Genomic DNA, 23,195 nt, shown 5'->3' with positions numbered 1-23,195 from the left:
AGATTTAAAAAATGAGTGTTCTTATTAGAAATGTAAACCTTAAGCAAAAGGCTTGAGAATATCTAAAAGATAATCCTTGTGGGTTTCCTTGCTCATTTTTTGTTTTGCTATGCAGGTCACTTTCAAAAATCAGGCCTCTCGTCCCTACTCCTTTTACTCTAGCCTGATTTCCTATAAGGAAGATAAAAGGCAAGGAGCTGAGCCTAGGAAAAACTTTGTTAAGCCTAATGAAACCAAAACTTACTTTTGGGAAGTGCAACATCACATGGCACCCACTAATGATGAATTTGACTGCAAGGCCTGGGCTTATTTCTCTGATGTTGATCTGGTAAGCTGACCTCCATAGTGCTGGCCACTTTCTAGTTTAAAAGAATGTTTTTTATATTGTCTACTAAGAATTTTTGTATTTATCTTAAGAGTGATTAAAAGCTTTGAATAAAGGGGGTGATATCATATTTGTGTTTTAGAACTGTCATTCTAGAATCTAGCAAAAAGAATGAATTGTACTCTGGGAAGATGGGAAGCAGATTGGAGTACAATAAGGGCTGATGAAAAATCCACTCTGGTTCATAGGAAAAAGATATGCACTCGGGTTTGATTGGACCCCTTCTCATCTGCCGCGCTAACACACTGAATCCTGCTCATGGAAGACAGGTGACAGTGCAGGAATTTGCTCTGTTTTTCACTATCTTTGATGAGACCAAGAGCTGGTACTTCATTGAAAACATGGAAAGGAACTGCAGGACCCCCTGTAACAACCAGATAGAAGATCCTATTTTTAAAGAGAATTTTCGTTTCCATGGTAATATATCCCCCACACAAATTACTCACTGTCAAATGTAGCATGCACTTTGATAAATGGGCCTTGAGTCAGAGACTTGAAAACTGTGAGTTGAGCAGAATTCTCATACATATCAGCATTTTTGGTGAAGTGGAAGAGAAGAAATTTCTACAACGGATTTTAGCAACCTTCTCTGTGTTTTCCAGCAATCAATGGCTATGTGATGGATACACTACCTGGTTTAGTGATGGCTCAGGATCAAAGGATCCGGTGGTATCTACTCAGCATGGGCAGCAATGAAAACATCCATTCTATTCATTTTAGTGGGCATGTGTTCACTGTCCGGAAAAAGGAAGAATATAAAATGGCAGTTTACAACCTTTATCCAGGTATGTACCAGTTTGTGCTCTTTCTTCTGCCTACTGTGTTTATTTTCAATGGTCTAGGCACTGAGGACACAACAGATAAACAAAGAAGACAAGTTCCATGCTCTCAGATAACTGCTCTGCTCAAGTAGCTTTAATGTTATACAAAGAAAGAAATTAGCAAAGGAACAAAAGAATTTCAGATGCATAAAAATTGCTGTAAAGCAAATAGAACAGCACAAATGGGTACCTAATGTCATTGCACATTGCTAGGAAAAATTTATTTATTTTCTTATTTTCCATCTCAAATCCCACATGACGCCAGTATGAAAATAACAATATGTTTGTATGTATGTAACCAGAATAGTGACTAAACACTACTACTCACGGTGTTAATCAAGATATGGCGTTGTTTGCCATCTGTTGTCTCTTTAAAACAGGTTTAATAGTGAAGGGAAACTTTCTATGGTTCTTCACCGAAGTTCTGACAAACTATGTGACTCTTAAGTCTCTACTGATTCTTAATTAATGAGCACAGCTCAAGTCAGAAATTGAAGTCCTTTCCAAAATGTTAATCAAAATGCAGAACTTTATTTAACTTCAATTTTCATTCCCCCAACTCGAGCCTGCACCACCTAGAAGACTGCATTGAGAAAGGAGACATAGTAGTTGAATTTTCTTAGTGCTTGTGCTTCTCTGAACCCCTAGCTAAATGCTGTTTTGAGCTTTGATCGGTTAAAGGTAAGGGAATAAAGCAGTTCTTACCTATTGCTAGAAACCATCGCTGCAAGCTAGCTTCGCCCTGCTGGCACTGGCACGTACTTAAGGTAATGAATTTTCAGGGATCCTTCAGATTCCCTTTTGGGACCCTTTGTCATGAAGTCACTTGACCTGGTTGGCTCCATCTCCATTCTTCAGTCCTTCCTCCTCCTGCTGCTAGAGGATTTTACCCCTTTTAAGCGGCCATAATGAACTGGATCTAAGAACACCTAACTTTGACTTATGTCTCCCTCAGCACCTAGATTTAATCAATGGGAAATCCAGTAGTCCCTCTGAAAAACCCAGGAAGCAGAATCAATCCTAATGCAGTTGTATTATTCAGTCTGATTTTCCAGAAAGGGAAGGTCAGAACTTAATCTACAGTGTCTCCAACTGTTGGAATCACATGGCAACCACTTTGGGTTTAAAGGATTCAGGAGTTATGGAACTAAAATTTGCATATTTCTCTTGGTATTCTGTGTGGATCAATGTATAACATGCTCATTTTTAGTGAAACGCATTATGTTTTGGTTTTAATGAGGTGCTTTTGAGACAGTGGAAATGCTACCATCCAAAGCTGGAATCTGGCGCGTCGAATGCCTTATTGGGGAGCACCTGCGAGCCGGAATGAGCACTCTCTTCCTGGTGTACAACAAGAGTGAGTGTCGTCGTGAGCAGAGGCTCCCTGCCACCCAGCTCCCTGCCACCCCGCTGCCTGTCATGCAACTTCCCTCCTTGCTGGATTGGCTGCTTGGCTTTGCCAATAAACAAACACAAAATCACAAAATCTAAAAAGAATATTGTTGAAACCGTCAGAATCTTCAGGAAAGGACAACTGCATTTTGAACAGTTTGAAACACTAAACATTTTGTGAATTAGTGCTAAAAACAAAACAAAACAAAAACCTCCCTATTTTTACCTTGGTGAAACTCCAAGATCTCCAGTGGCAGAGTGTAGAACTTAGCTTTAAGAGTTACTACAGATAATTTACAAACATTACTTAGAAAGTTTTGGTGGGGGGTATTAATCCTAAGAGTCAACTAATCTACTTATGCACGAATTCTAATCATAAGCTGCAAAATAGTAATAGTTTTAGCACTAAACTGTTACAATAAATGATATAGCATAGTACAATATTTAGTACTGTTTGGGGCACATGGTAAACACTAAAAACAATAGTGTTCCTTGATTGTTCTGTTATTTTTCTGGGCTTACATTTAAGAAGCTAAATTCTGTGCATTTCTAGCTACTGTGCTCCTCCTGTTTGATTTCAGATTGTCAGATTCCTCTGGGGATGGCTTCTGGACATATTCAAGATTTTCAGATTACGGCTTCAGGACAATACGGTAAGTGTTTCTATTTTTGCTTCAAGAACCTCGATGATTTTATCTCTTTCATTCCTACTGGAGAGCTTCAGATAACTAATCTGCTTCCATGCTTATGTTAATTCTACTTCATAGGTGTCTCTCAAATCCATCTCCTCCTCTTCATTTCCCAGTGTGAGCATTTTAACTCTGTCTACCTTAATCTCCCTGGACAAGACCATTGCCTCCCTAAATGCTCTCCCTACACTCAGCATTGTTCCTCTTGAGTTCTTTCTCTTCACCGTGCAAGAGCAGTAATTACAAAGCTTGACAGAATCTATATAGAGTTCTTGGACATTGGTTTAGTGCAAAGTATTGCCCACATGCCAAATCCAGCCTGCCACTTGGTTTTGCTTGGCATATGAAATATGATAGCTTTCCACTTTAAAGTATCTGAAAAAGAGGTTTGAGAATTGTTTAATTAAATTTCAGAAAAATACAACGGGTAAGAAGGACTAGCAAAACCTTAGATAACAATAAGTATTGCTATGTTATAAAATCTTTACACCTTTCTCTATCTTCTCCACAGCTAGGATTGATTTTTATCAAAAACTGACTTTCTTCTCAGGTCAGGAATGGTAGCCTAGTGGCTAAAAGTCCTTGCCTTGCATGCACCAGGATCCCATATAGGCGCCTGTTTGTATCCCAGCTGCTCCATTTCCCATCCAGCTCCCTGCTTATGGCTTGGGAAAGCAGTAGGGGATGGCCCAAAGCCCTGGGACCCTACCCGCACATGGGAGACCTGGAGAAGGCTCCTGGGTTCAGATGGGCGCAGCTCTGGCTGTTGTGACTACTTGGGGAGTGAACCAGCAGATAGAAGATATTTCTCTATATATCTCCTTCTCTCTGTAAATCTGTCTTTCCAATAATAAAAAGATAAATCTTAAAAACAGTGACTTTATTCCCAAGTTTCTGGTATCAATCCAGTTGAATTTAATCTCTCTCTTCTTTCTTGGGCAAAGGACAGTGGGCCCCAAAGCTGGCCAGACTTCATTATTCCGGATCAGTCAATGCCTGGAGCACCAAAGAGCCTTTTTCCTGGATCAAGGTTAGAAATTTAATCAATAGCGAAAAAGATACCACATTTAACCAATCATTTACTGATTATATCAATGTCTATGTATGCTGTTATTATAATATATACGTGTATATATTATATCCTTTGTATTGCAGCTATCCCGTCAAACAAATGAAGAGCTTCTGTTGAAACACAAATGTCCTTATGATTTGTACAAAACAATCATGACTTCCATTGCTGAATAAATACCTAAGACAGTGTCTTTAGGTGAATTCTGTTGCTTTTAAAAGACACTGTCTTTCAGATTTTCTCACTTCTCCATTTTCTGTAGAGTAGCCCAACAGAAACATAATGTAAACCGCACTTGTAACTTTACATTTTTTAGTGGTCACAAGAAAAAAATGCTGACTTCACCTTAATAATACATTTCATTTAACCCAACATGTTCAAAAATATTATTTTAACATGAGATCAATCAGGTCTGAGATCTCTAAGAACTTTAGGTCCTTTCAATACCACACGCACTTCTTTGCCTAAACAGGTGAGGTTTCTTCTAGAGGCCCAAAGAAGAAATGGAGAACGTTTTTCTGCTTTTAATTTTCTGCTAAGCTATCTAATATGTTTTCTATTTCTGGTACTTGCAGTTCAGAGAAAAACTAATGTATACGTGCAGTGCCACCTCTACCTCCGTCCTGTTCTCAGTCTAGCAGCTCTTCTTAGTTGGCAGACTACATTCTCTTACATGTCTTCCTTCTGTATTTTTCTAAGAATAAAATAGTAAATAAGGAGCAGAGAAAAATACAGGTTATCGATAAGCAGACATAAACAGCATTCCTCCTAATGCCAAAACTATTCATCTTCTTGCAACTGTTTGGTACACAAAGCCAATTACAACTCAATTTAAGCTCACTGCCTTCATCTCCAATTATTTTTTTGATTTGTGATTTGGCCAAAATACATATTCTCCATTTTTATGACTTTTTTTTTTAATTGAGGAGCTTCCATTTAAAAAAAAAAGCTTTATTTATTTTTATTGGAAAGTCAGATATACAAAGAGGAGGAGAGACAGAGAGGAAGATCTTCCATCCAATGGTTCACTCCCCAAGTGACTGCAATAGCCAGAGCTGAGCCGATCCAAAGCCAAGATCCAGGAACTTCTTCCGGGTCTCCCACGCGGGTGCAGGTTCCCAAGGCTTTGGGCCATCCTCCACTGCTTTCCCAGGCCACAAGCAGGGAGCTGAATGCGAAGTGGAGCTGCCAGGATTAGAACCGGCACCCATATGGGATCCCAGTAGGTGCAAGGCAAGACCTTTAGCCACTAGGCTACTGTACTGGGCCCATCCATTTTTTTTCTATAGTTATAATTTTCAGATCCCTATACAGCAGACATTTTTACATATTTAGCTGTGCCCCATCTTTCTATTTAATTTTTAGTAAATAACAGTTTCATTTTTGTTTGAGGAATTACATCTCTCACTGGATACAATCTGATCAGACTAGCACATCGGGTCTTGTTCATGCATAACCAAGACCCTGAATGCTATACTCTGTCAAATTGCGATAGATTAAATTTGGCCCACAGTTTCAATTTTGTAACAGATGCAAAAATTGTACATATTTACAGAGTACCATGTGATGTTTTGATACATTTATTCACTGTGTAATATCTAATCATGATGTAATATGCCTGTCTCCTTAAACATACAACATTTCGTTGTGGCAAAACATTAAAAAACTATGCCTAGGTTTTTCAATAGAGAAATATACGGTATATTGCCATTACTATAATTACTCTTCTTTCCAAACAACCCAATAACTTCTTACTCCTATAATTTGGTATCTTTTAATCAACTTCTCGCCACCCTCCACCTCCCTTTCCCTTTCCAGTGTTTGGTAATTACCATTCTACTCTTAGCTTCGATCCTACAATACTTTTCCTTTCTTATTTCATTCAAAACTGTATTTGTGTAAACACTTTTCACATATTTCACAATACAGATTTAGGAGCATAGAGAGACCCATTCTACCTTCTCTCCTGTCTGTGTCCCCTCCTCCCTTGTTTATCCACCCCCCTAATGTTTACATATTTTCATTTCAACTCACAATCACAGGCTTAACACTCAACTATGTAGCAATATCAACACATAGTAAGTAGAAAAATATTCTTGGAGTCAATGAGGTTTTTTTTTTAAAGATTTATTTTTATTATATATTTTTTTATTGGAAAGGCGGATATACAGAGAGGAGAGACAGAGAGGAAGATCTTCCATCCAATGATTCACTCCCCAAGTGAGCGCAACGGCCGGTGCTGCGCCGATCCAAAGCCAGGAGCCTCCTCCGGGTTTCCCACGTGGGTGCAGGGTCCCAAAGCTTTTGCGCCTCCACTGCTTTCCCAGGCCACAGGCAGGGAGCTGGAAGGGAAGAGGGGCTGCCGGGATAGAACCGGCGCCCATATGGGATCCCGGGCGTGCAAGGTGAGGACTTAACCACTGTGCCACCGTGCCGGGCCCGTCAATGAGTTTTTTAAGGAAACCCTCATTAACCCATTCAATATGGGTTCATTAGGTATCTATGAGAGTGTGTTAACTTTGACTTGCATATTAGAGTATGACACCTTTGTGAAACTTACATGTCTCTTGCTCAACTCATTCTAACCATTCTGCAGCATTCATTCATCCATTCATTGCAAAGCATTTTCAATGCACCAGTATTACTTCAAGATACTATATCATGTACTGGAGCTGGAGAGAACCTATAAGATAGCCTATAATGAGTGTTTAGGATATGCCAGATCCTGCCTCAGCCCGTTGCCCTTTGAGATAAACACTGATATTATCTCTATGAGCAAGCACATGGAGACAGAAAGGTTAGAAGACCCAAACCGGTCCACTGCCTTAATAAGTGAGTCTTATAATGATGGAAGACAAGCAAAACAACCTTTAATATATGGTGCAATATTCTGCTTTGAGAAGGTTATATCCAAAATGAAGTGAAAGCATAGAAGTAGCACTAAATTTGTCTGGATTAGTCGGGGAAGGATAACCAATTGAAATAGTTCCTCAACTAACACTTGAAGATGATGTAGCACTTTATCAGAGAGAACTCATGTTGGGATAGACCTAGTAGTCTAGGCAGACAGGAAGAAATTGGCTTTGACTGGATCAAAAATGAGGTATAGGCAAAAGCTTAGGTTGTGTGGGTTTCATTAAATGTAGCACAATGTGAATGCAGAAGAAATGACTCTATTTGTGGCTTGGTTTACTGGAAAGCAGAGAACTTGGTATATATTTTTTGTACTCATTTCCACCATTTATCTCAGAAGTTAACACAAATCCACCTTTCACTATCTATGTTTGGATCAGTTCAAGGTATTATGAGATATCTGTAGCAATGTAGATTCTTCTAAGTCAAAAATTAATTTTAGGAGGTAACATGGATTTAAAACCAGGATAAAAATATTGTTTTAATTTGTAGGTGGATCTATTGACACCAATGATTATTCATGGCATCAAGACCCAGGGTGCTCGTCAGAAGTTGTCCAGTCTTTACATCTCTCAATTTATCATCATGTATAGTCTTGATGGGAAGAAGTGGCAGACTTATCGAGGGAATTCTACTGGGACATTAATGGTATGTAGTCCTTTCAAACAAATGCATCAGTCTTTTAAAAAGTGATTGAAAGATTTCATTATGGTCAGTGGTGAATTAAGCCTGTCATTATAAAGTAAATTAAAATGATGTTATTGCAAAAACAAAGGGGGGGAACGAAAGGGAAATTGAGGGAGAGAAAGTGAGGAAAGTATGCTATCTTCTTATAATTGAATATGTGGAATACATGAGATCTTTTCTTCTTGAGGGTTTTTCCTGCTAGCAGGCCCCGAGACCACCAAGTGGGTGAGGCGACAGTGTTCTTCAGCCACAAGAATTACCGGCAACAGTCTGGTGGGGGCATGTCCATTTATTGTAAAGAGAGCACAAAGTTATATAGACTAGGAAGGGAGAAGGCAGAAGGGTGGTCCCCGACAGTCCTCCACCCAACAATGACACTGTAACTGAGTAGAAGACACGTATATCCCTTTAAGCACTCCCGTCATGTCAGAGGTCACGTTCCTCACACACAGCTGGAAGCTGTGTCTCAGGTCTTTGGCAGGTAAGCTGTGAGCCATGCCCACCAGGTAGCATGCAGAGATACAGGGACCATCTCCAACATTTTCTTTTATATTAGTAACAATTAAGAAAGGTTTCAGATATTGGAAAAATACTCCTGGTTTTTCCAAGCTTAACCCTAAAAAGATTTTTGCACCTGTAAGCAATAGAACATATTCTGGATCTATGAACAAACAGCACTTGCATCAAGGCTCTCATGCATGATAAAAATGAAGAGATTCTCAATGAACAAAAATAAATGATTCAGGACTTGGTCGAAAAGATCGTAGGCTTTCTGTGCATGTCCTAGGTGTGATGCGACAATATGCCAATCAGGTGGGAACAAGAAGCAGGCAGCAGATCAGACTGGAATTTAGAGGGCAAAACCATGAATGGAAATAAAGATTTGTGTTTTCCACAAAAAAAGAAGGGCGAAGACCTGATAATTGAATTCTATAGAGGTGAGCTCAAGAGCATTAATTAAACAGGCTTAAACTTTAGCAGCATTGTCTACTGTTCCTTTACTTTTATGCCTCCTGATGAGTTTATCCACAAATCATGTCAATGCTTCCTTTGTAGTGCCTCTCATATCTCTTCCTTCTGTTTCCACAGCCCAGGAACACATCATTAATATATATTACATCCCTAATTGGTCTTCTCCCATTTTTACTTTCTTCTCCAATAAAAGTTGTATGTAATTTTCAGAATAATTATATTTTCAGTCTAACAAAAACCTTTGCATTTTCTTCTGTTATCTCCAGAGTAGACCTTCACATAATCCTGCACAAAATAATTTCCTCTGCCCTTGTAGATCTATTTTTCTGCTTCTTGACCTTGATTTTTATTCCATGAATTAGGCCTGAATACTTAATTCTCTAGATTTAGTTAGATTTCACCAATAGGGAGCACTAGCAGATCAGGGGGAGAGGGAAAAGTGAGACTCTGCTAGCTATTCTTTACTTCCTCCTTATAAAGAAGTTAGCTGTCTCTATTCACAGTCACTGCTCCAATCAGACTGCGTTTCTCTACCTATGCCAGTTACTATTGCTGATTTCCAAACCATTCCAAAATTGTGTGTCATAAAAAGCATTATCGTGTTCTGTTCAGATTCTGTGGGTCCAGGACTTTGAATAGGGTACAGTAGGTAGCTGCTCTCTGCTGCATAATATCTGGGTCCTCAGTGTCATCTTAGGGGATCCAGATGTGAGTGCTACAGCTAATAAGATAAATCTCTGACCAAGTCTGCTAAGTTTTGCAGCATCAACAAATGACACATCTAACCCAGACTTAAGGGCAAAAGACACAGATCTTAATTCCTAATGAAATAAATATCAAAAAGACTCTGTGGTCATGTATTCAGGCCACTGCAAGAATCTCCGTTAGCTTTCCATTCCCTTTCCTTGTCCCTGTGGGTTGAAGGTTGGCAAACGTCTGCCTCACCTTTCTAACCAGTACTTTTATTACACTTGTCCCAAATTATACTAATCTGAGTATGCCTTGTTCCTTGTTAGAATCCTGCTTTATACGGTAATTGGTATCAGAAGCAGCCTTGGGAAACATTCTCAAAAAGCAATTCTAAGACTATATTAATATTTTCAAGAAACAGAAAAAGATTGGATATTGAGTGATCAGTGGTGATCACTAATGATGCTAGGCATGAGTTGTAGACATTGTAACGCACTTTGTTGCTGTGGCATCAACTGTGGGATCGCTTGATTAGAGCGAACTGTCTTCTTTTTACATCTCTAAAAGGTATATATACAGAAAAAGGAATTGCACATTATCAGTATATGCAGGGTCTTCAAAAACTCATGGAAAATATGTATTATGCAAAAAAACTATGTGTATGTGTACGTTTCAGAAATACTTGCACCAACATAAAACTTTTAATTCAATTAAAACGATTTCCATAAACATTTTGAAGCACATTCATATACAAAAGGAACAGCTGTACAATTAAATGTACAATCAAGATGGACCCTGCATACTCTGTACTGTAATATGTATATACTGTAATATATATATATGTAATATGCATATACATGCAAATATCCTGTACAATCATGTAGTGTGACAGGGTTTACCTATGTGGCAGAAATGACAAGAAGACCAAGCATGAGAGAGTTGCAGTGCCAGTGAAATGCACCAACGCACTAGGGCACAGGTCGGGAGGAGTGGAAATCTTAGATCTGGGATGGGGAACTTCAGCTGCATGGCGAAGGCTGAGACCTGCAAGCTTCCGAATTCCCTCCTCTGCCTGAGGAATTAAATCTTTCCACCCTGAAGCAGCCACCCCTTTTCTGCAGAAAAGCCTTTCAGTTACAACTGGATTAGCTGCCTCAAAGCCAGTGAGTTGCTTCAAAGCCTTAGATCTCGTCATGGCAAAACATACATGAGTCAAGGAAAATGGATCCGATAATTACAAATCTAATCATGCAGTGATGTCAAAAAGCAATTCCACTTTCAGACATACCTCTTTTGCAGAAAATTAACACAATTCCACATAGATAATACGAAGCCTGATCTGACAAAAAATGTTCTCTTAATTTTCATTCACTAAAAAATAAAAATATATTGGCATTTACAAGGTAGGGACAAAATATACTTTTGTGATTATAATACATACATACAGGCATGCAGGTAGACTACATGCAAACCCCCAAAGTCAGATACACAGAGATGAGAGGCAGAGGAAGATCTTCTGTCCAATGGTTCACTCCCCAAGTGACCGCAATGGCCGGTGCTGAGCCAATCCGAAGCCAATCCGAAGCCAGGAACTTCTTCTGGGTCTCCCACACAGGTGCAGGGTCCCAAGGCCCTGGGCTGTCCTCGACTGCTTTCCCAAGCCACAGGCAGGGAGCTGGATGGGAAGTGGAGCTGCCAGGATTAGAACTGGCACCCATATAGGTTCCCGGGTGTGCAAGGCGAGGACCTTAACCACTATGCTACCGCGCCAGGCCCCAGTCTCTTAATTTTGACAATAATGAAAATGTATCCTATGAGTCACTGCTAATAACTATTAATTGTATACATTTCCCCTCATGTTTAAAAAGATTCCTTGCATTTCTGAATTTTCTCAATATCTTTACCAATATCATTCCCTCAATGATTTTGCTGGCAAGTGATCAACAGCAAACTCACAGGAAAGCTGAAAAGATGTTAGATGCCTTGATATGTAACATTTGCTGATTTCCATGATATAAATGTTCCTACCAAGAATGAATTCAATCTACAGCCATGATGCCATTGAATTCACAGTTGGGAAGAAATGGGCACAACTGGCTCCAGCTACAATTCTGAGAAAATTTCCCTCAGCATAGGATAACAGTTAAAATTTAGCCAGATCCAATTTTCCAAAAATTTGTGTAGAGTTTTTGCATAACCATCAAAATTTTGGGAAGCCTATGTAAGGTTTTGACATGAAGGGTATATTAAATTTGAAAGTAAATTAGGGGCCCGGCACGATGGCGCAGTGGTTAAGGTCCTCACCTTGAATGCTCCGGGATTCCATATGGGCGCCGGTTCTAATCCCGGCAGCCCCACTTCCCATCCAGCTCCCCGCCTGTGGCCTGGGAAAGCAGTGGAGGACGGCCCAAGGCTTTGGGACCCTGCACCCGTGTGGGAGACCTGGGAGACGCTACTGGCTTCGGATCGGCGTAGCACCGGCCGTTGCTCTCACTTAGGGAGTGAATCATCGGATGGAAGATCTTCCTGTCTTTCCTCTCTGTATATCGGCCTTTCCAATAAAAATAAAATAAATCTTAAAAAAAAAAATTTTAAAAAAGAAAGTAAATTAGGAAAATTTCTACTTTTCCCCCATAAAACCCTTTCTTTAAAATACTTTAACTAATATGGTCATCACTCACTCAATGAAAGGAAACTGCTCAGGCCTTGCGCTTTCTGTGCTGGCTGCTCATTCTGTGGCCTTGACTAATCGCTGCAAAGCTCTATGGTATTCATATCACTATTCTCATGCCCTAAATTTAGAATGTACATATATCTTTTCATTTTCTGCTTATCAGAGTAGACAAATATTGTCTATTGGTTGCTCAAAGAATCAATTCTTGGTTATCTCTGTTCAAAACTTTAAAAACTTTTAAATTGTTTTTTTGTTTCTTAGAGTCTAGATCTGAACATCTAAGTCACTTATTCTCAATATTCTATTAACACTAGGAAGGATAAAGTGATTACTAAGTCTCTTGAGGTTTATTCTGTTAGCAGATATTTAGTAATTTCCATGTTCTAGTTTTGAATACAGGGATGGTAAATTATAGCACAAGGATCTGATGTGAAAGCAGCTTTTGTATGGAGTCTGAGAATGGTTTTTATATGGTTAAAGGCTTGTAAAAACATACATGCATACAAAAAGTATCTTACAAACTATTTGCAGCCTACAAAGATCAACATGTTCCCCAGCCCGTTTGGAGGGGGCAGCCCAGAGGGGCGTGAACTGTGAAACCTGTGGGTCCATCCGACCAGCGGAGTGTATGCCTAGACAGCTGACATTAACCGTCAAGTATCCAAACCTTTAGGACCCATAGCTTGCCTAGTTCTTTCATAAGCCACATATTCTCATGAAAGGAGTATATCACAGCAGGGATGGGAACCACAAGTCCCTTTAAGGACCACTGCTTTGTTGCTACCATTGTCAATCACAAATTTTCACGACAATTTTAACTTTAAAAAAAAAAAGATTTATTCATATTTATTGGAAAGGGAGATTTACAGAGAGAGGGAGAGACAAAGATCTTCCATCCACTGATTCGTTCCCAAAATGGCTGTAATGGTTGAAGCTGACCTGATCCGAAACCAGAAGCCAGGAACTTCCACTGGGTCTCCCACACGGGTGCAGGAGCCCAAGGCCTTGGGCCATCCTCAACTGCTTTCCCAGGCTACAGGCAGGGAGTTGGATGGGAAGTGGAGCAGCCAGGAAATATACGCAGGCGTATAGGATATACTGTCACTTTGAGGTGGAGGATTAGACAACTGAGTCATCACCCCAGGCCCAATTTCAAGTTACTGATGAAAATTTAGACAGCAAGGATCTCTCTTCTCCAGCTTTTGGGTTAAGAGTCAGAATAATCAGGAGCAGAGAAGTCAGAGTCTCCCACATGCATGGCAAGAACCCAACTACTTGAGCCATCACCACCACCAACTCCCAGGGTTCCCATGTGCAGGAAGTTAGGATCAGGAGCCAGAATTAGGGATGGAACAGGCATCCTGACATGCATGTTAAGCATGAGGCCCAATACCCTCTCCCGGGGCATCACGGGAGAACTGCATCCAAATCCCTGACACCCGACCTTGCTCCAGCTAGCCATGCTCTCAAGTTTCTGAGGCCCAAATCTAAAGCACATCATCAGCCATGCCCCACGACTCCTAAGCGTTTTGGTCTTCAGGGGAAGAGGGAGCTTCCCGAGCCCACAACCCAGGTGGAGAGCAGTATAGTGGGTGTAGAGGTGGGCTAGAGTAACCGGCTGGAAAAGGCCCACGCAGCTTTGGGACACCTTTGCAGTAAGTTGGACCAGAGTCTGAAGGGCTCCAGCGTACCCTTCCTAGGAGCCCGGTGGGTCACTGTGACTAGTGGCTGCACCTGCGTCACAAGACGGGGGCGGAGGCGGCAGGGTGTCCCTGTTGGATTTCTCATACCCTCCACGTTGTTGAGAGGGAGGTAGAAGCAGGGAAGAAAGCCCTAGCAGCTCCCCACCCATCTTCCTCTCTGCCCCACCCCGCAAACAGCCTGCCCTGACAAGACACTTAAACTCCATCGCCAGACCACACCCCTACCCTGACCCCAGGTCAGACCTGTGTCAACTTTCAGCCTAGAGGATGCATTTTGCCAGAGCCCCACGTTTGAGAGCAGGGTTCTGTTCTGCAGAGTACCGATGCTCATTCTCAAAATGAGACAAGAACCAAGCTGACGTAACAAGTGGAGCTACAAGCCCTGGGGATGTGGGCCACCACCTCGTTGCTGGGGAACAGGGACGCCTGCCTTGCCTATCCTCACGGGAGCTCAGTGCATCAGAGGCCACGCCACGATTCTGCACAGTTGGGCAAATCGCAAGCTCTAGGGCAGATAGCCTATGCCCGCTCCGGAGAGACCCGCAACTGTGCGGAAGTGTGAAGCCGGACCAGACTAGCAGTGTCACTGGAACTTCTGCCACAGACGCGCCTGCTTTGTGAAAGATCGCCCTAGACTCGTGGCCCACGTGCCCTACACTGCCACACCGCACGTTTCCAAAGAAGGCCGGCATCCCCGAGCTGACAGACAGCTAACTACCTAGCTGTGCTTCTGGACAAATAGGCAAGGGAGGTAGTCACGTCTTCTGGAGGAGGCAAGTCTGCGCCGTGAGGCGGGAGTCCTCAATGAACAGCTTGGGCGCGCAACAGCTGGGCGGCAAGGGACAAGCAGGCCTCCGGCGCCAGAGCTCCGAAGCAGCCGGGACGAAGGCAATCTGGCGGTCTCAGAGACCTCGAAGGGCGCTAAGAAATGAAGGGCCACGAGGACACTATGGAGCTTGAGGCTTACACATTCGGGCAGAGCTGTGCAGAGCGGGATCCTGCTTATGGAATGAAGACAGAGCACGAGTCTGTGTGCGGCCGAGGGCAGCGAGGGGAGGTGGTAAAAGGGGCACTCCCGCTCGGAGAAGGCAGAAGGCACCCACGTGGGATTCTGTCAGATGCCTGCCTTTGCCCTTCGCGCTGCCTGCGGAAACAGGCTTCGGGATGAGGCCAAGCGGATTCTCCCAGCGGCAGAAGGGGCCACTCAGGGTGTCTTCACGCCCCCTCCCCGCCCCAGCGCCGCGCGCCAGAGAGGATGGATGCGGATGGATGCGGATGGATGCGTGGGGCTGGCCTGAAGTCACTCGGTGGGGGGCGGGGAGCATCAGATGCCCTGTCCCGAGGGGGAGATGGTCTCTTGCAGAAGGAGGTGAAGGAGGTGGTTCTGCTCGGCGGTCAGCAGCGGCCACATCTCCACCTGCAGCGACTTGACAGCCTCCGTGTCCTTTTCGTGGGTGGCCATGACCAGGGACTGGAGCAGCAGGAAGAGCTCCTCGGGAAGCGGCCCGCCGCTCTCCTGCCCGTGGCTGTCAAAGGCCTCCCAGGAGTACTTCTCCAGGGTCTGAGCGTGCTCAGGCAGCAGCTTGGCGGGTGGTGGCTGCAGGAGCAGCAGCAGCAGCACGCGAGACACCTCACAGCGGACCAGCACGTCGGAGAAGGCGCCCAGTGCGGCGGGAGGGGGCACCGTGGGGCCCGCGTTGGAGGCGAACAGCGCGGCGGGCAGGGCGGGCTGCTGGAGCCCCGGGGGAGGCGGCGGCGGCGGCGGCAGCGGCGGCGGCTGCGCCGGGTGGGTGCCATGCTCCCGCGCCAGGCACTGCATGCGCGTGAAGACCGCTAGGGCGCCGTTGTAGTCCCGCGCCAGCAGCTGGCAGGAGGCGGCATCGCCGAGCGCCTGCAGCGCGGCCAGGGGCAGCTGGGGCAGCTGGAGCTGGGCGGCGCGCTGGAAGTGTCCGGCGGCGGCGGCCGGCTGGCCCAGGTCGCGCAGGGCGGCCGCCAGCTCGAGGCAAAGGGCGGCGGCAGCGGCCGGCTGGCCCAGCTCCAGGTGCAGGCGGACGGCGGCGCCGAGGGCGCTGGCGGCGGCCTGCAGCGGCTCCCCGTAGGCGGCGGGGCAGCCGAGGCGCTGGCGCGCGTCGCACTCCTGCCGCAGGAAGAGGCGGGCGGCCTCGGTGAGGGCCAGCGCCTCCCCGGGCCCGTGGAACAGCGCCTGCTGGCAGCGCGCCACCGCCAGCTGGCACCAGGCCGCGTACGGGAGGCACTCCTGGGCGCGGAGCTCGCGGCCCAGCTGCCCGAACTGCTCGCCGGCTTCCGCCACGTTGGGCTTGCGCAGGAACCGCTTCTTCAGCTTGTTGGACACCAGCCGGTAACGGGCCAGGAAGTCCGAGGCCTCGGGCCCCGCGCCGGCACCACCGCCCAGGCCCGCCGCGGCCGCCGCCATCTTGGCCGCCCTCGGCCCTTCCCAGCGTGCTGACGCAGCGGCCCGATTCGCCGGCGCCGGCGCCGCGGCTCTGCACCGCCCGGGGCCCAGCCTCCTGGGCCCACGCCCCGCGCCGGCCTGCCCCTGCGGTGGACAAGCCGAGGCCGAGGGCGGGAGCGGAGGCGGGCCTGGCGAGGGCGGGCCTACCGGCCCCGCCGCGTCCAGGGATGGGGCGGCACCTAGCCGAGCGCCCGCGCGCCCGCTCTCCCTGCGCCAACCCGGGGCGCCCGGCCGGCTCACTCGGCGCCCTCACGGCGCCCCGGCGCGTGCGCCCCCGGACGCCATCCGGACCGGACTGCTGTCCGTTCCGCGAGGGCGCGGGGGTGGCCTGTCCCTGCCCCCGCCCACAGTCCGCTCGCTGGTTCCCTCTCGGCTTGGAGCCCGGGCCCACCGTCGGCTACGTCCACCTCTGCCCGCCCACGCAGTCCTTCGTCGCCTCCCGCTGCCTCCGGCCGGCACCTCGGTCCAGGTCCTGAGCTGCCTGCCCGGGGAGGCCCCTGCCCTGGGCACTGCCCCAAGCAGGCTGCGCCTTGCCCCGGGCAGACGTCTTCCGTATCTGGACCCTGTGCACAGCACCTCCCACCCCGAGACGCCGCCCGCTACCCAGCACTCCAGGCTGGCCACACACTCGCTCAGACCCAGGGCCGTCCCAACTCCTTACGCCCCTCCCACCCTTATACACCGTCCCAGGGAGAGGGGCAGCCCTCGCTGCCCTGGCCAGCATGCCTCCAGGCCCTCCCTGCCCTGCCCTGCCCCACGCCCCCATGCTGATTTCCCTGGCACCCGCCCGCCCCCTCCCTGGCCCGGTTGGACGGCCACAACACAGCGTCACTGAGGCAGGCCCAGGGCTGCTTCAACCATTTAATATTGGGGCGCTCTGGAGGCCAGGGATGGCCTGGCTGGCTGTGAGAGAGGGGACCCTCGCGGGGCGAGGCAGGAGAGGCAGGTGGACGGGGGGCCAGGCCCCTGGGCGATCAGGGTGCGGCAGCTACCGGGAGCCCCGGGCCAGGGCCACTTGGGAGATGGTTGTGGTACCGAAGAGCCCGCTGAGCACGGGGTTGTTGTGGATGGCCATGTCCAACAGCCGAGGAGTGATGCGCTGGCTGCCGTTGTTGTGGGCCTCGATGCCCGCCAGCTCCAGCACCTTGGCCGTCAGGAACTCGAGGGTGGCGGCCAGGAAGAGCGGTGCAGACCAGCCCAGGCGCTGGGCGTAGTGGCCCTCCCGCAGAAGCTGCTCCACCTGGCTCACGGAGAAGGTCAGCTCGGCTCGGGCGGAGTGGGAGCGGGAGCGGGCCCGCTGGCGACGGCGGCGACGGGGGCGGCGACAGCGGCGGCGGGAGGATGACGACCGTCGACGGCTCCCACCTCCTGGCATGCTCTGCGAGATGATGGCAGTGACGACTTGGCCGCTGGCTTTTCCGCTTCACTGGGCCTCCTTCGAAGCCACCAGCCCGTGCCGCTCAGGCAGTGGCTCTCGGTAGCCTAGCAACCAGGGCGCACTTCCGGTGGCCTGGCCACGTGCACTTCCGGTGGCCTGGCCACGTGCACTTCCGGTGGCGTTCCTGTGCGCGGCCTGGGCGATGGCCGGCCCCTGGGAGGCCGTGCGCCGTTGGGTCACGGGATGGCCACGCGGTGGCAGCGAGGGAAGAGCCAACTCATCTCTGCCTGAGAACTCTCACGTTCCACGGGGCCGAAGGCTTCTCGAGACATCAAGGGGTCCGGGCAAGAGGGGAGCAAACTCGGTGGCGTGAAGGAGAACCGCAGTGTGGTGCTACCGTCTAGTTCCAACACACTCCACAGAAGCCCCGGTAGCCATGAGAACTCACTCTCCATCACCCCTTTCTCCTTGTCTGCTCCTGCTGTCCCCTCTGCTGCCTGTGATCACCTCTACTGCTAGCCACAGTCTCCAAGTGCCAGTATCTTGTCCTGTAGTTTTACAGTGAATGGGAGGCCACTAGTACCGTGCTGCTAACCCCTTGACTTTGATGTTTTCATTATGATTCATCCACTTTAAAGCAATCCTGTATTCCTTTTCACATCTCAAGTAACATTGCATATGGAAACATCATGTGCTGAATTATTTCCACCCAGCCTTAGCCTTTTGCATTCCCAGCAGCAATATTTGAGGATCATCATTTTTCTGTGTCTTAGACAAAGCCTATTTTCTTTTTGTTTCCTTTCTTTGGCTTCTAGTCATCATCCCAGTGTGTATGAAATGCTAGATCTGAATGATTTCAACTCGTCTTTCCCCAATGCTTGATTGTACTGTGCACCTTTCCTGCTGTTTCTTGTCTTCACTACCCTTTTGCTGTGGAAATCTAAGGCATCTCTATATTTTGTAAAAGACACCTTTTTCTGTTATTTGCCCTAGAAAGTGCTTCTAACATTCTGTGGGTGGTCCTTTAACTTTGGAGATAATGTCCTTTGCTGCAGCAATGATTTTAATTTGGGTTAAGTGCATTCTGTGAAAAGAACAAGTTCTGTAGTTGTGCTTTTGGTGTTATATTTACAAACCAGTCACCTAATGCAAGGGCGTGAAAACTTAAATTTGTTTTCTTCTAACAGTTTCATAGTTTTCACTCTTTAGGTTTAAATCTGTGTGCCATTTTGAATTTCACAAATAGTTTAACATGTCACAATTTAGCGGTCCAAGTTCTAACACCATTTTATTGATGAGTTTAGACTTTTCCACATCGAACATTCTTGGCACTGTTGTTGAAAATTAACTGTATCTCAGTAAGTGACTTTTGAGTCCTATCACTTTGGCCCATATATTTATCCTGATGGCAGTGCTTTAACTTTGTAGTAAGCTTTTACAGTCTGAGCCCTTCAACTTTGTTCTCTATTGCAGTTGTTTGAGTGTCTGGGCCCCTTTAGTTTCCATTTTAGCAATTTTAGCACCAGCTTGTCCAGTTTTACAAAAAATTCAGGCACTGCATTAGATTTGTATATTTCCTTGAAGATGAGGGCCATCTTCTTGATATTAAATATTCCAGTCCATTAACATGGAGTTCCTTTCCATTTATTTAAGACTTCTTATTTTGTTTCTGCCATGTCTTGCGGTCTTTCAGAGTACATGTCCTATGTATCTTTTGCTAAATTTATTCCTCACTCATTCCTTTCAGTGCTGTTATAAAATGAACTATTCCCTGACTTATTTTCAAATTGGTCATTGCTAGTGTATATAAAGACATGTATCTGTTTATTCCACGTTGATGTTGGATCCTTCAACTTTTTTGAGCTGTTTTTGAGTTGTTTTTATCTTCTCTTTGGATTTTTGGTAGCTTCTTCAGTGTTCTCTATGTATAAGAGCAGAGACAGCTCCAGACATGAGACAGTGGCACTAAGAACTGAGAGCCTGTCTATATCTGGATTAGAGATTTTATGGATATGAGTGTGGATCTGTTTCTCCTCACTTTCCCTTCTGTGGGATATTGCTGGGTGCACAGATTTCTGGGCATTAATTGTGAAATTCCTTCTGGAACTTTACCAGCACAGTGCTGTTGGGCCTTAATTAATCCCTAGGTGTGGGTCAGGAAACATTGTCCTAAGCTCCGCCCAGGAGAGGGCTGGGACCCACCTACTAGCAGATTACTTAAGTCCTTGGTCCCTGCACCATTGTGGGAGACCCAGAAGAAGCTTCTGGCTGCAGAGCTGACCAGTAGATGAACATCTCTCTTTCTCTCTCTGTCTCTCATTCTTTCTCTGTAACTATGCCATTCGAATATAAATAAATGAATCTTAAAAAAGAAAAGTATAGGGGCCCAGCGTAGTACCTCAGTGGCTGAAGTCCTCGCCTTGAACACTCCCTGGATCCCATATGGGCACCAATTTTAATACCAATGGCCCTGCTTCCCATGCCTGTGGCCTGGGAAAGCTGTTGAAGATGGCTCAAAGCCTTGGGACCCTGTACCCGTGTGGGAGACCTGGAAGAGGTTCCAGGCTCCTGGCTTGGGATCGGTGCAGCTCCAGCCATTGTGGCCACTTGGGGAGTGAATCAACAGATCTTCTCTGTCTCTTCTCCTCTCTGTATATCTGACTTTGCAATTTAAAAAAAAAGTAAATTTTAAAAAAACGAAAAAAATATATATAGATAATGCTTTACAGTTGATAGATAAATACGTAACTCTCATTTATTGATTCGTTCCCCAAATGGCCACAGTAGCCAGCTGGGCCAGGCTAATGATAGTAGCCTGGAACTCAATCTGTGTCTCCCGTGTTACTTGAGCCAACACTTGTTGCCTCCCAGTGTGTGCATTAATAGGAAGCTGGGTGAAAGCAGGGATGGAACTCAAGCCTAAGCACTGCAACTTGGGATGTGGGCATACAAAGTGGCACCTTAGCTGCCATGCCAAACATCCACCCTTTCGCTGCTTCTGTTTCCTGCATGGCTGACTCTGTTATTGAAGGTCTGGTGAGTTTTTCATTTCAGATATTATATTTGGCGCAGTATTTAATTTGGCACTTTTTTTTTATTTCTCTTCTGACTTATCATTTATATATTGTTTTCTTAAATTTAAAATTTTCTACCTGTTGTCTTATAGCTTATTAAGCAACTTTAAATAATTGTTTTTAATTATTTGTCAAGAAATTTATGAATCTTTATGTCTTTTGGGTTGACTACTAGAGCTTCGTTTGATGGGGTCATGTTTTCCTGGGTGTTTGTGATCAGTGTACCCTTTCATTAGTCTCTGGACCCACATTCAGGTCCCCAGACAATGGCCTGTTAATTGAGATGTGGATGGGCGAAACTTGCACTGGGTGAGCAGAATTACCTGCAGGTCATGCCGTAGGGCCTGGAGCTGCTTCAGTGTTGCTAGCTAGTCCTATGATTGTTGGGCCTTACATAGATAGGATCTTCCAAGTTCCCTTTAAGACAAAAACTCCCCAAGTCTGTGATAGAGCAGGACTGAAGCTGGATCATGGACTACTTTTGTTTCCACAACTGGCTCCAATTAGTTGAACTTTTTTAGATGCATAGGCTGCCATGCTCTCCCAAGTTCCTGGGTAGGCAAAGCTACCCTTAGACTGTGGTTTTAAGGGGGTGTTCCAAGGTATACAGTCAGTAGGACTGTCATGGGAGGTGCCAATGGGAGTTGCTTTTCCCAGGCACCTGGACATATAAGGCTGGTGGCAGGACTAAATACAAATAGGGCTGATGGGACCTACAACATCCTCCAGCTCATACAAAGACTGAGACGGAAGGGCAGGTATGCCAGGCAAGGGCCTAGCACCTACTGGTGCATGTAAAACCTGGGTCTGGGAGTGAGCCGAGTAGGGGAACCTGGGAAATTCCCCTACAGGATCATAGCTCCCATGGGTGAGCACATGGTCCAGACTTAGGATTCGGGCAAGCTGGGCAGGGTAGCCCCATATGTTGGCAAGTATGTGGGTTGGTTTTGGAAGGGTGTAGACTGGGCAGGCTGAGCACACCTTAACCTACTGGCAAATGTAGAAACCAGGCTGGAGTGCAGATCATGCCAGGCTAGGTTATCACACCTACCAGTTTGCATGAGCCAGGGATGGGAGCACACTGAGCAGGGCCAGGTTACAGCACCTGCCAGTAAGAGTTGGGACTGGGAGAAGGCCAGTTAGGCCAGGCTATAGCATCCGAAGGTGAGGGCTAAGCCAGATGAGGGGCTATGCCAAGCCAGGTCAGAGCAATCATTGCATGTGCAAGACCTGTAAATGGGAACAGGCCTGGTTGCAGAACTAAGGGGATGCCCTGGCTGGGGTGTAATTCCTGTTAGTGAGCGTGAGGGCCAGGTTGGGTGGGGGCTGCAGTCTGGTCTGAATATGGCTGTAGGGTCCTTCAGCATGGGTGTGGGCTGGGTCTGGAATGCACTGGACTGGGGTAGACTCTAACACCCACTGGTGCTCGTGAGAACCAGGATAGGTGTAGGACAGGCTAGGCTAGGTCTCTGCCCCTGTAGAGGCATGTGTAAGCTGTGTCTGGTGCGGACCAAGCTGGTCAGGAAAGGCCACTGTTCCTATGGGCCAGCCCTACTTGGTCCACCTCCTGTCCCATAAGAACAGTGACCTCTCCTGACTAGCCTTAATCCATTCTGGTTCTTGTTGTTGGGTGCTACAGGACAGCCAAACCCAACTGCTTCACTTCCCATCCAGCTCCCTGTTTGTGGCCTGGAAAAGCAGCGGAGGACATCCCAAAGCCTTGGTACTCTATACCTGCGTGGGAGACCAGGAAGAAGCTCTTGGGTCCTGGCTTTGGATTGGCTCAGCTCTGGTCATTGCGGCCACTTGGGGAGTGAATCATTGGACGGAAGATCTTCCTCTCTGTCTCTCCTCCTCTCTGTATATCTGACTTTCCAATAAAAGCAAAATAATAATAATAATAATAATATAGGGCTGACAGTGAAGCCACTGGGGTGTAGCTATTTCTGGTTCTGTAGCCAGGTCTATAGCTGGAAGCCCCATCATCGTTATGTGGGCTTACCTTATCAAAGCAGTCATCCTTGGTCTTAAGTTCTGTTGGGATTTTTCAACCTTATAGTTGGATCCCAAGGCTCCCACAAAGGGACTTTAATCTACAAATGGCTGCCAAATTGTTGTTTCTGTAGGTGACTGAAAACTAAGAACTTCTTATTCCATCAATTTTCTGATGTCAGTCTTCCAAAACTGTATGTATAATTACTCCTATGTACTAATGCTGCTATTGCTGACCTGTGGACCATGCTATAGTAGCAAACTTCCAAATAATGTCCTCAGC

At 46.4% G+C, this 23,195-nt stretch overlaps 3 protein-coding genes across 3 annotated transcripts in view; 1 reads left to right on the top strand and 2 right to left on the bottom strand.

The window, feature by feature from the left end:
* The window catches only part of F8 (coagulation factor VIII), a 107,213-nt gene that overhangs the window by 73,131 nt on the left and 10,887 nt on the right, over positions 1–23,195 (top strand). The window contains 7 exon segments of the mRNA XM_040974685.1: positions 116–328; positions 574–802; positions 988–1,170; positions 2,447–2,563; positions 3,180–3,251; positions 4,232–4,317; positions 7,762–7,917. Coding sequence (XP_040830619.1) covers positions 116–328; positions 574–802; positions 988–1,170; positions 2,447–2,563; positions 3,180–3,251; positions 4,232–4,317; positions 7,762–7,917 — 1,056 coding nt within the window.
* On the bottom strand, positions 14,432–16,449 carry F8A1 (coagulation factor VIII associated 1). Its single transcript, XM_040974659.1, has one exon. The coding sequence runs from the start codon at positions 16,427–16,429 to the stop codon at positions 15,320–15,322; it is 1,110 nt and encodes a 369-aa protein (XP_040830593.1). The 5' UTR covers positions 16,430–16,449; the 3' UTR covers positions 14,432–15,319.
* LOC121152545 (histone H2A-Bbd type 2/3) lies at positions 17,457–17,843 on the bottom strand. The gene has a single exon (XM_040974677.1). The coding sequence runs from the start codon at positions 17,841–17,843 to the stop codon at positions 17,457–17,459; it is 387 nt and encodes a 128-aa protein (XP_040830611.1).

This window comes from Ochotona curzoniae, unplaced genomic scaffold (assembly GCF_017591425.1).
Source record: "Ochotona curzoniae isolate NIBS_2020 unplaced genomic scaffold, NIBS_Ocur_1.0 contig_2469, whole genome shotgun sequence".
NCBI lineage: Eukaryota > Metazoa > Chordata > Mammalia > Lagomorpha > Ochotonidae > Ochotona > Ochotona curzoniae.
This window is presented reverse-complemented; position numbering and strand designations above follow the sequence as displayed.